At 44.1% G+C, this 15,075-nt stretch overlaps 1 protein-coding gene across 3 annotated transcripts in view; it reads right to left on the bottom strand.

Annotated features, from left to right (window-relative positions):
* The window catches only part of crocc2 (ciliary rootlet coiled-coil, rootletin family member 2), a 49,097-nt gene that overhangs the window by 4,166 nt on the left and 29,856 nt on the right, over positions 1-15,075 (bottom strand). For all 3 annotated transcript variants that reach the window (XM_049586984.1, XM_049586985.1, XM_049586983.1), the window contains exons 18-33: positions 14,186-14,379; positions 13,549-13,676; positions 13,039-13,208; positions 12,735-12,914; positions 11,838-11,972; positions 11,599-11,742; positions 6,376-6,614; positions 6,101-6,260; positions 5,841-6,008; positions 4,314-4,698; positions 4,102-4,232; positions 3,860-3,980; positions 3,611-3,774; positions 2,801-3,241; positions 2,072-2,221; positions 1,786-1,986 (exon numbers count right to left, since the gene is read on the bottom strand). In XM_049586984.1, coding sequence (XP_049442941.1) covers positions 1,786-1,986; positions 2,072-2,221; positions 2,801-3,241; positions 3,611-3,774; positions 3,860-3,980; positions 4,102-4,232; positions 4,314-4,698; positions 5,841-6,008; positions 6,101-6,260; positions 6,376-6,614; positions 11,599-11,742; positions 11,838-11,972; positions 12,735-12,914; positions 13,039-13,208; positions 13,549-13,676; positions 14,186-14,379 — 3,111 coding nt within the window. The remainder of the gene's footprint in view (positions 1-1,785; positions 1,987-2,071; positions 2,222-2,800; positions 3,242-3,610; positions 3,775-3,859; positions 3,981-4,101; positions 4,233-4,313; positions 4,699-5,840; positions 6,009-6,100; positions 6,261-6,375; positions 6,615-11,598; positions 11,743-11,837; positions 11,973-12,734; positions 12,915-13,038; positions 13,209-13,548; positions 13,677-14,185; positions 14,380-15,075) is intronic.

Genomic DNA, 15,075 nt, shown 5'->3' with positions numbered 1-15,075 from the left:
AGCTGGTTAATGTTCTGGGGTCCAACAAAAGGGGGCTCATAACTTTCAGTGGCGGACTCAGGCTTTCTGAGGGGCAGGGGTGAAAAAAAAGAAAGGGCACCAGCTGCATGTGGTGGCACGCCAGCTAGCAGAAAGGTTTCTAACATGAAGGGCAGCCTTTATGACACTGCATCATGTTGTTTCCACTGGAAAAGCACCCGAGAGGCAACTTTATCAAGTTTTCTCCGCTGGAGGAGCACCCGAGACAGCACTTTATCACGTTTTCTCCACTACAGTCGGCACCCTAGAGGGCACCTAATCACATTGTCTCCACTTGAGGGCACCTGAGAGGGCACTTTATTATGTTTTCTTTACTGGAAGAGCACCCTAGAGGTGATTTTATCACATTTTCTCCACTAGAGGAGCACCCTAGTGTGTACTTCATTACGTTTTCTCTGCTGGAAGAGCACCCTAGAGGAATTTTTTTTCATTTTCTCCACTGGAAGAGCACCTGAGACAGCACCTTATCACGTTTTCTCCACTACAGTCGGCACCCTAGAGGGCACTTCATCACATTTTTTCCACTTGAGGGCATCTGAGAGGGCAGTTTATCATGTTTTCTCTGCTGAAATAGCACCCTAGTCTGCACTTTATCAAGTTTTCTCCACTAAAAAGAGCACCCTAGAGGTGAATTTATCAATTTTCTCCACTGAAAGAGTACCCTAGAGTGCACTTTATTACATTTTCTCTACTGTAAGAGCACACTAGCTTGGGCTTCATCATGTTTTCTCTACTGGATGGGCACCCTAGTGGACTCTTCACTACATTTTATCCACTTGAGGGCATGCAAGACGTCACTTGTTTTCTCCACTAAAAGAACCACTGCTTAAGAGCACCCTTTAGCAGTGGTTCCCAACTGGTCCAGCCATGGGGTCCAGATTTCTTCAAAGTCAAAGCTCTCAACGGTAAAATACATTCAGCGTCATACTTGTGTTTGGCCAATGTCATTAAAATTCACTGTACTTCAAAATAAAGTGTGTTTACAAACTTGACACACTGCAGTCATTTTTTTCGCATTCAGAATGGACTCGCATGACCCACCTGTTGGGAACCACTGCTCTAGAGGGTCCTTTATCATGCTTAATCTGACATAGAGGCATCCAAGAGGGCACTTTATCATGTTTTCTCCATTGGAAGGGCACCATAGGGGGCACTTTACCATGTTTTTATTTACTACAGGAGCATCCACTTCTGTGGCATTTTCTTCAGACATGGGGGAACCAAAGGTCTCCCACCGAGTCAACCAATGATGTTGTTACTGTTTCAGTTGTAATGTTATGAAGTTGCTTCTTACTGTCAGTATCAAAGCACCTGTGCTAGATACCCTAACTTTATGTAAGTGTCATACGAAACCACTGCAGTCATTTTTTTCCTGAAGATTTTTTATTTTTATTATTATTTTTATTATTATTATTATTATTATTATTATTGTAATCTACTGTATTCTATAGTAGTCCAAGTATATGTGTAACTGTGATTTAGACAAGTTTCTACAACTTCAGTGGGACTTATCCTAAGGATTAGGGAGAATGGAATGGATTGATATTTTGGGAAAAATACTGACTGTGTCCCTGTTTCTTGTTTGTATGCTAAGCTAAGGTAAGCTAACCTAACCAGCTGCTGGCAGTAGCTCCATATGTGACATACACACTTTTCGTCTAACTCTCGGAAACAAAGAGAATAAACTTATTTTGCTTAATGTCAAACAACTCCCTAAAGTATAGTGCAACAGACTGGTGAGCTCACCCTCTCCAGTGTCTTCCTGAGTGCTGACTTGTCTTTACCAAGACGTGTCAGCACCCTCTCCATCTCTGCTCTCTCGCTCTGTAGCTTTTGCAAAGAGCTCTGAAGATCAGTGACTTTGTCCTGGAGTTCCTCCTTCTCTTGTTGCAGCTGCTGAGAGCTCCCCTGTGCTTGCAGTCCAGCTTCCTGCTGCTGTTTCAGGCTCTGGGACACAGTCAATCATCTGTACATCAAAACAGAGCTTCAACCTTTGCACCTTTGTTTGCACTTTAACCTCAGCGTGACTCACCTCTTTCAGTGATCTGTTATGTTTCTCTAGCTCAGAATATTTAAGCTCTAAATCCTCCTGGGCTCGTTGAAGGTTCTGGGTCTGTTCTGTTAAAGTGTGGTTCAGCCTCTTCTTCTCTGAGAGGGCATCTCGTGTTTTATCCAGACGTTCCTATGGGCACACACACGTCGATATACAATGAACCACTCAGTTTCATCAAAACATGATTTTGCACTCAGGCTGACCCTTTGGTCCTCCCCGTCTTTTATATTCTGTCTCTTTTTACAGTCCTTGACAGATTGTTGAACGCTGCCGGCAAGAGTTGGGACTTTTCTCGCGCTTTTTACTGCAATGACCTGACAGCTTTTGAGCAAATCAGGAGATTTATACCAAGCATGTCATGTTTTTGTTTGCTCAGTATCTTTAAAGTGCAGTCCCAAACTAAGACCGGAAAGCTCTCCTGAGAAGCTCTTGGAGAATTAATGAGCTTGCCTGAGCGTTTTATTGCTCAGTCTTTGAGGTCCTTCAGGAAAACCACAGCGGCAAATGTAAATAAAAATGCTCAGTCTGGAGCTGAGAAGGTTACATTGCTGCACTGTAAATCAAAGCACGGCAGTGGAAGGGTGGCTATTCATCTTATTTTGAAGTTTCAATCAAACATCCTTATGTTGAGAGAGGGGGAGAAGCTTACAAATAAAAAATACACAGTGCACATGATTTGTTTTATGTTACAGTAACGTTCTTATGTACCTGCAGCAGCCTTCGGTCCTGCTCACTGGCAGTCAGAGCCCTCTGCAGCTGTGTGATCTGCTCCTGCAGAGCTCCACTGCTGGTCCTGTTGTCACTGAGGGTGTTGGACAATTTGTGGATCTGTTCTCTCAGCTGGCTCTCATGCTGCTCAGCTCGAGCCAGTGACGTGGCCAGCCTCTCCTCACTGACCCTCAGCGCTGCACACCGGTCCTCGCTCTCACTCAGCTTCCTCCGCAGCTCTGTTAGTCTTTCCTGCAGTGCCCCTGCCTCTGCGTCCAGCTCTGCTGCCCTGAGCTGGGCCCTCTGTAGCTCACCTTCGAGGGTGCGTTGGGAGAGCTCCAGGCGGCTCACCCTGCTTTCTGCTGCCTGTAGAGACTCCTTCAGCTTCTGTTGTTCTACATTTGCACGCGACTCTGAATCCTGCAAAAGCTCCAACTTGTCCTGTAGAGGAATTGGCACAGGAGTTTATCAGCTGTCACTGAAGATGCTGTATGTTGTTTGAGTCAAAGGGGACCTATTATGCTTTTCCTTATTTTCTGTCATATAAATAATGTCCCAATTCCTGTGAGCTAAAACCTCAGGCTTCAGACCATTCTGAATACTCAATGTTTTCAATGTTTTTCTCTACTCTGGAGACAAGATGTGTCAGCTCATGAAAGATTTCTTTATATCGTCATCTGCTTCAGGAATGGTATTGCATTGTACACTGCTATAAGTAGTTACATGCTAACATCAGGGAAACACGTAATCTTGGTTGCTGATGTTGTTCATTTCTCCAAAATTTTGGATTTAATTTTGGCTTTCACATACTTGCAGAGCCCTGGATTCAGCCTCAGCAGCTTGCAGACTAGTCCTGCATTGGGCTACCTCCTCTTCAAGGTTTCTCTTCTCCCTCTCTGCACGACGCACTACTTCTTCCTGCAGGGAAAGGGATGTACGTGCCTCATGCAGTCGATCTGCCATCTCTCTTTTCCCTGGAACAACATGTTAGATATGCTGTATGTCTAAACAGAAATAATAATGGATATTCAGTTAAGTGGGATCCACTGGTTTTCTTACCCTGCTCTGACTGCTTCAAGGACTTCTGTAGTTGTAGCAGATGGGTGGCTGACTTATCCTGGCTGCCTTGGAGCTCTGTAACCTGCTGATTTAGACTGACTGTCTGAGCCTTGGCTTCATCCTGAAGGAGTAAGATGCGTTTATGAGATTAAAAAAGTGCAAACTTTAGGTCAGCAATCTCAAACCACTCACAGAGTTTGAGGTTTGAGCCTTTATTCACTTATTAAGAAGCTGAAATATACCCTGTCTCGTTGTGTATCCCTGAGTTCCTGCTGGAATTCCCGCAGGACTGTATGCACTGAGTCCACGTCCGGCTCATCATCTTCACCACGAGACAAGAACAATACAGATCCGTCTGTGTCATTGTCTCCCCCTAACCAAACAACACACTTATTAATGTATCCTGTCATAGTGAAAAATGCCATCATCTTATGGTGAAAGTGCATGACCATACCTCTCATTTGGAGGTGGTTTCTCCAGGGAGAGGGAGACCGTCTCCGGGACCCCAGTGTGCCTGAAAGCCTTGCATGGTTGGTACCAACAGTGCGGTGCACAGCTGAACACAACCCTGCCAACTTGAGCTCCAGGTCTCTGCGTTTGGTATCACCCAGGCCCAGCTGTTCTTCCAGGGCCCGGACCTTGCTTTCAGCGAGGCCGACTTGCACAGAGAGTTCCTTGACCTTGATCCCAGCGTCTTCTAGTGCAATCTCCAACTGGGCGGTGGTTTCTCTGTGCCTCTGGTCACACTGCTGCTGATGAGCCTCTCTGTCCTGCAGCATCTTTCGGGTCTGATGCTCCGATGTCTCCAGTTCCATCACACGGCGCTGCAGACCTGAAACCTGCGCAGACCACAGAGTCACAAGATGAACCTAATTTTCTCTGTTTTTGGATTCTTCATTCACTGTGGGGGCATGCGAGATTTTCTGCGCAAAAATTGAGTCTTCGTCATGAATTCAGCTTAACAGAGGGTTATTAATTGATATACAAATGGTCATCTGGGGGTTACAGTATTGCTTAAAGGATGAAATATGGGCAACAGGCTGAACATAGTTCTTACTACAGCAGTGTTTGACAACACTACAGTGTAATTCCTGAGGAAACATGCCCTGAGTGTTATTGAGTGACCAACACTTAACTGTGTAAAGAACAAGGACATGGTTTCTATAAAGGGTTAATGTGCTTAAAGCTGACAAGCTTGTCAAAGTTCACTGATAGGGTTTCTAAACTGTATCACAAGAGGTTAAGAGGGACCAGAGTCCTGACTGAGGCATAATTTTAAACAGGAATATACCTTGGAAATGTGACCATTCTTTATGGCTTCATAGCTTCTCAACCTTCTCAGGGCTCAGATGCGTGATATATAGACAAGGTCACAGGATATTTCAAAGACTGACGTTTAGATATTTGTTGTATTTAGTTTGGAAAAAGATACATTAACCAGACTTCGAATATATCATAATAATGTGGGATCCATTTGGAATGGCCTTCGTGCTTTTGGAAACAAAATGTAAGAGTATGCCATACATTCACTTGACAACACTGCTGCGGTCATGAGAACATGGGGACCCCAAAATGGGGTTATGAGACAGAGGCGGTTAAAAAGAAAATGAATTTTATAAAAAAGAAAGCCTAATTTTTGCCACACTGTTCATTAAAACAGACTCAAGTTTGATTTTTTAAAATTTCTGATAGTTTTCAATGAAATATTGTTTTTTTACAGGCATTGTCTGGATTTTTTGAACCACCTCATGCAACCCCACTTTAAAAGATCGCAACTGTCCCGTTAATAAACTGTTGTTCATTTATATTAACAAAATATTTCTAAGAAAACCCATCACTGTTACAGAGGAGTATACAGTGTGTTATCATTCATGTTTTTTGTCCCTGCACGACTATGGCAGGTATTCTTCAAGTATGTAAGCAAAGGTGGAATGTTTGCTCTAGCATGTTGTCAACAGACTAATTCCCGGAGGCCTTCTACCTCATTCAGCGCTGCGTCTCTGCCAGCCTCGCACTCCAGCACTCTCTGCTTGAGAGTGAAAGCCTCACGACGTGCCTCCTCCTCCTTCTGCTCCTCCTGACACACCCGGGCCTGCAGCTCACGCAGCTCCTGTTTCTGGCGGCTGTTCTCGCCTTCAAGGACCTTTACCTGCTCGTGTTAACATAGCACACACTGCTTGAAGGTAATCCTTTTATTTAAAATAAATCAGATGGAAGGCAGTTTCCTCAATAATCTTTCACCTGTCTGCGCAGCTCCTGCAGATCTCTGCGTGCCTGCAGGCGAGACTTCTCCAGCTCTCGCATACTGCTCCGTAGAGCGGTTGCCTCTTGGTGCATCGAGCTCCTGCATTCCTCTAAGACGGCTGCCTTCTGCTCCCTCTCCTCCACGGCTCGTCTCAAGCTAGTAAAGATATGTTTGAAGTTAAAAAGATTTCCAAAATATTCATTGCTGCTAGACAAACAAAAAAAAACTACTGAATTTACAGGAAATCTGCCGTTCCATGTGACAGCCATACCTGCTGTTGTCACTCTCTGCTCTCTTGATAAAACCTCTTAGCTCCTGGTTAGAGGCTTGGATCGCCTCTTTCTCTCTGGTCTCATCACCCAGGAGCCTCCTCAGGTCCAGAGCTTCTTTTCGTTGCTCATCTCGCTCCTGTGCACACTCCTGGAGCTGTCTGTGGGCCTCAATTAGCTCCCTTTGCCCTTTAATAAGTCCATCCTCTGACTCCTGCAGCTGCCGACGAAGGCCCTCTAACTTCATGCCCAGATTTATGGAGAAGGAAAGGTGCGATATGTCAATAAGGATAAATAAGGAGGAGATAAACAGCAAACCTCTTATTCATGAGGTCAATACATAAACTCTCGCTTTTTTCTTGTTCCTGGTTTAAAATGAGCGTTAAACTCCTTTTAAAACCTGCAATATGCACTGAACAAATTTGTGAGCACTCCTCCCTTTCTAAGATAATCCATCCACCTGGTGTGGCATATCAAGATCCAGATTACTACTTGCAAATAGTCTCTGACTAAAAACCCACATTTTGCTTTAGATGTGAGAGGGTGTAAAACTTTAATCTTTTCAAAGTCTTTTCTAAAGTATTTTCAAAATCTTCTAGCGTATGGTAGGCATTAGTAAGCACTTCTCCTATTCCAACATAATCTATCCACCTGACAGGTGTGGCATATCAAGATCCTGATTAAACAGCAAGATTATGGCACAGGTGTGTCTTGGGATGGTCACACTAAAAGGCCACTCTATAATGTACAGTTTCATCTTGAAAAAAGACATTTATCAGGCACTTCCAAACTTGCATTAAGAATTATGACAAATTAGCAATTCTTTGTGTATCTGTATAAACACATAACTCTGGAAACACAAGGTAAAAGGCGTCATATATCGACAGTATTCGTACAAACTTTTGGATTTTGTTGCAGCCTTCATTGGTTAGCTGCACTGTTTTAGTGGAAGGAGACCGTGGGAATAAGACGTGAACTGGTTAGGATTTCTCAATTAGGTGCTGTTTACTGGATCAGATACATGCAGAATTTAACACAGACTCTTGTTCTCACCACATCTCCACCAGTTTTGCCTGGGGAGGCTGTGGCTCAGGAGGCAGAGCAGGTCGTCCACCAATCGGAAGATCAGTGGTTCAATCCCTGGCTCCTCCAGTCTGCATGTCAGAGTATCCTTACACGAGAATCTGAAGCTGAAATTCTTCCCAATGGCTGTGTGTCAGTGTGTTAAGAAACTGTGTAGCAGTGTACAAATGGGTGAACATGACTCATAGTGGTCAAATGACTAGAAAGGTGCTATAAGTGCAGTCCATTTACCTTTTCTACAGTTCAAGAGAACTGAGACTTGTTCACATTCTTGTGCCTTCCCGGCGTCATACTTCCTGTTTGATGCTGGAGGGAGCACAGCTACTGTTTATTGACAGTGTTCATGTCACTGAACGTGAATTGACTACATACTTAAGATAATATTAAACGTTTGATTTTAACAGAACATCAAGATGAAAAAAAACCCCAAGGCCAACGACATAAGACAGCTCGGGCTGAATTTTAGAACAACCTTACACAAGATCGTGGGAGCGCGCACCAACTGAGGTAAAACTCGAATGACTTAATTCCAACAGTGGAAATTTGTCTGGGAAAGTAAAATTGCTTGAAACGTTGTTTGGTGTAAGACTGGGTTCACATGGATTTCAACAAATTTTTGCGCAAAATTTGAGAGAAATAAGACTTTTTCTGTACATAGCAAAAGTTTTATTTCAACCCATGGAAAAAATGAGCAAAAACAAAAGCCTTTATATTATTGTTCAGTGTAAGGTCAATCACCCAACACACACGTTTTTATATTCTTAAAAATTCCTAAAAAACTACTATTAGGCTGTTATCTACAGTACATCAGAAGCTCAAACATGTGTATGTAATCGTCAACATCGAATGGGAAAAATCCCTCAGCACACTGTAAGACTGATTTTGGATCAGATAATGCATCACAGCTTCATTGTTTGAAAGCTGAATCTCAACATCTCCTATTTTAAGTGCTTCGTGTGCAATCTCAAGACACAGTATGACCCATATTCTGTTTTACGGCAATATGTTGTGTGTAGCCAGAAAAAGAGGGAGGACTGAGCTTATCTGGGCATGGATAAGAGCCAGTTGGGCCTGTAGCCAGGTGCTGTCTCTCCCCATCTCCCCTCTGCGGCTCGCAGTGTAAAGAATCCACAGAGAGCAACATGATGAACAGCAGCCCCCCTTCCCCTGGTGGAGGTGGTGGGGGAAGAGGAGGAGGAGGAGGAGGAGGAGGAGGAGGGAGGATGAGGATGAGGAGCAGGAGTGTTATGTTCAGAGGCCACACAAGATGGTTCTTTCTCATAAACTCTAATGTGAGAAAAAACAAGCCAGTGCTGATCTGGCCAATTATACTTTATTTTATCTGATTTTTTAGGAGGGGGGTGGTGGAGGAGAAAGGCAGGGGATGTGAGGGCAGCACTGTTGTGTTATATGGATGGGAGAGGGGGACCTGGAGTCCCAGTGGAGCCAGCCTCTCGCTGCTGCAAGGGAGAAAATAAACACTCCCCCACCGGCTTATTTATACAAGGGGTTAACTTAAACTTTGATTTCATATTACGGTACCAGGGACCGTATCCTCCTCCCTCTGGTTCTGCCTCTCTCCCCTTGCTTTCTTCCTCTATCGTGCTCACTAGCTCTCTGTCACACACTCTCACTCCTGCTTTGTCACTGTCTGACATGAGAATCCTGAGACGGGATTAGTGAAAATAATCAAACAAGGAAACGAGCAGGAGTTTGCGGCCAAATATGACAGTGTCGCTGAGGCTTGACTTGAAATATGGTGGGGAGGGCTGTCCAAACCCCAAAACTCTTCTGCTCTGGCTCCACACAACCTCATTCACTATTCTTTGACAAGAGTAAGGAGACAGAGCGAAGACAGGATGATCCTCATTTTTGCTTTTTCCCTAAAACCATAAAGTCCCCACACAGATAAACAATCTCGTTTTCCTAGGAAACCAGGGTTTTAAATCAAGGCATGGCGAGGCCCTTACAGCTCTGCAGTCACATCTTAATGAGGTGACTGTGAGTTTGTTATTTCACTAAAACGCCCAGCGACCCTGTGGCTGGAATCTTGACCTCAAGCAACCCCAAGAGATGAGATTTACAGCTCTCATTTGGCTTGGGGAGGTATGTCACTGGGCCAAAATTACAGTCTCTAATTTGCGCTTTTATGTTTATATCAAGGTCAATGGAACCAAATTTTTCCTGCAGTGGACTTGACAGGAAAAAGAGAGCGAGTGCTGAGAGGGAGTCTTAAGAGCAGACACCACCTCTCCTTGTAGGATTTGGCCCTGTGCACTGTGCACCTGATGGCACCCTGATGCTAGTAAAGCTCTGTGGCATCGGCCAATGTCAACAGCGGCCTATGGTAAATGGCTCTCCCTCACACTGGCACTAATTGGTGCAAACTCTCACTCACGCTAGAAGCAGATCCGTGGTCTCCCATCCTGTGCCAAGCCAAACAAACCTGTAATTTCCTATCCATTTCTGTGATCCTACTGTACAAACCACCACCACTGACATCCACACTATATATTCTATGAATTGCTTTATATATACCTGTCCATATAAACATGAGTCATCATTGTAACGGACATTATCATAAACTGGTGCCACTGAAAAGACGCCCATGATATTTATGTTCAAAGGGGCTCATTTTTAGGTTCATACTTATATTCTGGGTTTGTACTAGAACAAGTTTACATAATTTAATGTTCAAAAAACACTTTATCAGCCTCATACTGTCTGTGCTGGAATACCTGTATTCACCCTCTGTCTGAAAAGCTCCGTTGTAGCATCTGTCTCTTTAATCTCCCCCTCCCGAAAAAGCCTGATTGGTCAGCGTTTCCAGTTCTTATATGTCTTGATGTATGTGCATCTCCATTGCAGCCAGGGAATGACTGTAGTGGAGAATAGCGGCACTTTTTACCATGAAAACAACAACAGAAGCTTCCAAACACAACTGGACATATTCCAGCAGGAATATTAATTAAAACTAGGGTGAAAAAAACAACTTCTGCAACCAAGGTTACATATGCCTTTAGCAGATGACCGTAAAAAGAAATCTGTCACGAACTGAGGTCAACTTTTCATGAAAGTAGAAATTGTCAACTTGTTGCACTCCATTTCCATCTTCACTGTGACACTTATCCACTCTAACATATTTTCGTGGGGGAGTGGGATTTAATTTTACTTAACCAATTACTAGAGACCAATATATCTGCGTCATTTCATGTCCACACTGATTTATAGCCATGCCAACATACCTGTTTTGCCAGGGTTTTAGAGTTGCGTGGAGCAAAGTAAAAACAAACTGCAATGTTGGGTGATACTGCAAAGACATGTCAATCTAGAACAGTCTCGATAGCAGTGTCTATCTTGTTTATATCTATCTTGTCTTCTTAAAAAAGAAGTTAGTCTTGGCAAAGGCAGTGATTGGCTTATCGAAGCCCCCATTTTAATTTAACCGTGGAACACTGTTTCATGTAAAGATGCCGGATGAATCGGCCAACTTGAACTTGGCGGAGTGGGCGGATTCAAATGTGGAAACTGTGGAAATGAGTTAGCATTTTTGCAGTTTTGGTTCCCTCGTCTCAAAGTCAGTGGGTTTTTGGTTAGATGCCTAAAATAAGGTCCGTATTTAACACAAGCTTAAGAGACTTTAACGCTTTGTTGTATGAAATAAAATACATCAGTAATTACCCCACTCGTGAATCTTGAAGCCTTAATGTGTCTCAAAAAAGGCAGTTGCTTACAAGTTAGAGAGGTCACTGCCAAAAACGGCTTCACAGCCTCGTTGTGGTAGTGATGTTGAATTTGTGCGATAGTGATGAGGTTCATTTAAAGCCTTACGTTACAATAAAGCGAAACGTGTAAATATCAACAACTTTTGTTCACCACAGATCTTATTTTCTAGAATAATCCAAAATCCAATGGAAAAATCCTGTAGGCATTTTGACGAGGGAACCAGGGCGATGTTTTTTTGCTCACAGGTCTTACTTTAACATACATTTACTCCAATATTTCACACTTTGGCCATGTTTAACACAAACATCAGACACTGTAACATCATATATATATGACGGAAAATAAAGAAAAACATAATTAGTCCCCTTTAAGAGAAAGGCTAAAAAAAAAAGGGTGATGTTTTTAAAGATTCTCACCTCCTGTTGTGCTTCTTCTCTTTGTTGGTTTAACTCTCTGGCTTGCTCAGTTAGACTCTTCTTGGTGTTCTCATGGGAGTTCAAAGACTCCTCAAATTGAGCCCGCAGGTCTTGCAGCTCAGACTGAAGGATAGCCATTGCATTCTGGAACAGTGAGGTACACATATCTGTGTTAGCTGACTTACATGTAAAAGACATAGAAAGTTGACCAGAGCCAACGTGAGCCAGCCAGATTTTACCTTCTCCTGCTCTTGTTTGTGAATCACCTCCCTCTGCATGCATTCTAGCTCCATGCTTGCTGTGGTCAGGTCCTGCTGCAGGGCTGCTAGCTTCTCCATGAGGGCAGCCTTCTCTGCCTCCTTCTGGGACAAAGCCTGGTGACGACAGACAGCGAGGTCAGGGTCAGTCATAATGTGGCTCACAGACAGTTTGGCCATGGGGACTTGGACATGCAGAAACTATTGTGCTTAGATAACCTTTCACTGAAAGACTGTATTTAAAGGAGGATGACTCGAAAGCTCCCTAGAAGTGAAGCCAAAACGTCTTGATCTCTCTCTGGTGGCTGACTGCAGTATAGGTCTTAAACCCCGCCCCCTTTATGTTAGCAGTTGAGACGTGGGCCATTATAGGTAATTCTGATCACACTGGTGTTTGTTTGTGTTAATTTTTCTATTAATTTTGATTAAAGCTCATTATTTGATGCTATAAAAAGGGTGTTTGACATCATGACAGCTGTGTGTGCCAATCTGTGTGCTTGCGATTGGGCAGATGGATGTATAGCCAGGAATGCTATACCATGGAGATCTCTACCACGCAGACTTTGGCTTCAAATGACGTCACCAGTGTAGGATGTCAATGGCTGTATCCAAGATATTTTTCTTCATTTTTGTAGAGTCGGAGGAAGTGGAGACGTGTTGTGCGCCTTTATGTACAGACTATGGAATGGACCTAGCGTGACCTTGAATGAGGATACTGGCAGCTCATACAGCATTTGATGGACACACTGGCAACTGTGAATACAAAACTTGGAATGTGGTGCTTATGAGACAATTCTAACCCTTGGCCTCTCCTACGATACGCCATATTTCAAGGTTCATAAACAATGGTAACAAGCCTATGAAGACCACCTCACACACCTGCTGCTTTTCACTCTCAGCCTGCAGGAGGCTTTGGTTGAAGTCCTGCTGCAGCCTGGCCTGCTCCTCGTGCACCTGCTGCAGCTCCTTGTGGCTGTGCGCACGCTGTTCCTCACACTGTCTCCGCAGCTGCTCCTCCGCCTGCTCCCGCTGAGCTGTCAGCTCCGCACACTGTTGCTCCTGTCAACCACCAAACACACACACACACACACACACACACACACACACACACACACTGATTAGTTAATAGGTAGCAAAAGCATCTGATTTAAATGTTGTCAAGTCAACAAAAGTTTGACTGAACCTTTTGTCGGCGTTCAGCTTCAAGCTGCTCTCTGTGAACCTGCTCTTTGTTGTTCAGGGTCAGCAGGGCATTCCTCTCCACCTGGGCCAGCTTCTCCTCCAGCTTACTCCGCTCTTGTGCAGCTTGCGCAAGCTGGCGTTCAGCATCTACACGCATCCGAGCAGCATCACCTAAACACATGTATCCGATCTCTATCAAAATCCCACTTGATTACTAGAAGGAGACACTCAGGATCAGCAAGATTTTATTTACAGTTTTATTTATAGGGGATACTCATCCGTGGATTTATGTGGAACATGCTAGCTTAACACGACTTATCTGATCCATGTGTGTTTGTGCGGGGTTGTGGGACCCTGGTCAGCTGAGAAAGCAGCCCCAGTGATCCCGCAGTCCAGCTGCTGCAGAGCTCACAGCTGAAATATGGATCTCTAGTGGGCTGTTGGAAAAGCTTCATGGCCAGGGGCCTTGGCACGGAGGACAGTGGGGTCTCTGAGGGAGGGGGCTACTCACGCGTCAAGGCCTCGTTAGCCAGGAGCAAGCTGCGCCTCTCCCCCTCCGTCCTGGTGCGCTCGGCCTCCAGAGACGAGGCAAGCTCCTGGCTCTCATACAGAGCTGTCTCCAGGGACTCCTTCTCTGCTCTGGAACACAGCGGTGAAGTGGTTTAAGCTCTGAGAAAAAACACCTTTGAACCACGAGGTGTAGGTCATAAAATTCAATGATCCATCATGAGCATAGTTTCCAAATAAAACCATGTTACTTAAAGACTCTTGTTACATGTGACTTGCTGGGTTTCACAAAGTAAAATCTGCTTAAAAAGTCAAAATGACCTTGAATACACACTGGCAGTGAGTCTGACTTAAACAAACACACAGACACACACACACATACACACTGGGTTGTTTATGATGAGGAGATTTACTGACTTACATTCATTCCCTACACTCTTAACCGTAACCGATACATGCTTAACCCCAGCTCTGACCCTGACCTCAACCAATGAAGACAGAAACAATTCCACTGTAGCGTGTGCTGAATGCAACTGCAGAAAACAAACTGGGGAAACTGGTTTTAAATCTCAGATTGGTCGCAAACATTTTAGAGGTCAAACCACATGAACAAACACTCATACACACAAACCCACACGGACCTAAGTGCAACCAGCTCCTGCGTGAGACCACAGGCCTTTCGGTCAGCGGAGTTTAGCCTGACATCCAGAGCAGCCCTGTCCTTGGCCAGCTCCTCCCTGTCATGGGTAGCTCTCTTTAGGGCTGTGGTCTGCGTCTCCAGCTCCTTCTTGCACGCACACAGCTCCTCTGACACAGTCTGCATCTGCCTGTTGACCTGGAGACCGACAAACGGAGATTTTTAAAATTCCATCAAATAATCGAATCATACTTTTTCCTTATTGCACACAAAATAAAGACTACACAAAAAATTATTAAATGCATTCACACTTCATATCTGTATTGTCATAGCTGTGAGCAGCAGGAGTATGGTGGGTATTTTGTATCTGTTGTATTAAGAACAAACCACTCAACCTCTGCATGTTATGCAGCCACATTTTCTGTGCTGAAATTGAACTCCAGATACCCCTCACTTTTTGCTGTTATGACGCATAAATTAAACAAACTTAAAGCAATCCATGACAGTGTACAGGAACTGCAGGTCCATAACAAATGCACTGCCTGAAGCAAAACAAAAATGATTAGTGGGGTTATGATTTTTTTCCAGTTACCACTTAAATCATCGTGACACACCACAGGACCTATATGTAGCAAGGAAAGCATTGAACTGGGAACATGTGCAGTTGATGCGGAACTTTCTGAATCTTATTACAGCATTTATAAAAGATATACTTTGCAGGATTTTCCTAAAAAACGTATAGACTCATACCAAAGTAATCGCTCTCCATCATCACTACTGAACCAGCAGTGTATTCGTCTGCAGAGACTCTGCCCTCTGCCTAGTTTCTCAGATTTTCTTTCTTGTTTCACTGTGTTCAGGATGTTCCTGGGCACAGTGTGCAGGTGAAGTCGG

The sequence above is a fragment of the Epinephelus fuscoguttatus genome, linkage group LG10 (assembly GCF_011397635.1).
Source record: "Epinephelus fuscoguttatus linkage group LG10, E.fuscoguttatus.final_Chr_v1".
Taxonomy (NCBI): Eukaryota; Metazoa; Chordata; class Actinopteri; order Perciformes; family Serranidae; genus Epinephelus; species Epinephelus fuscoguttatus.
Note: the sequence above shows the minus strand (reverse complement) of the source record. Positions and strands in the feature narration are given on the sequence as shown.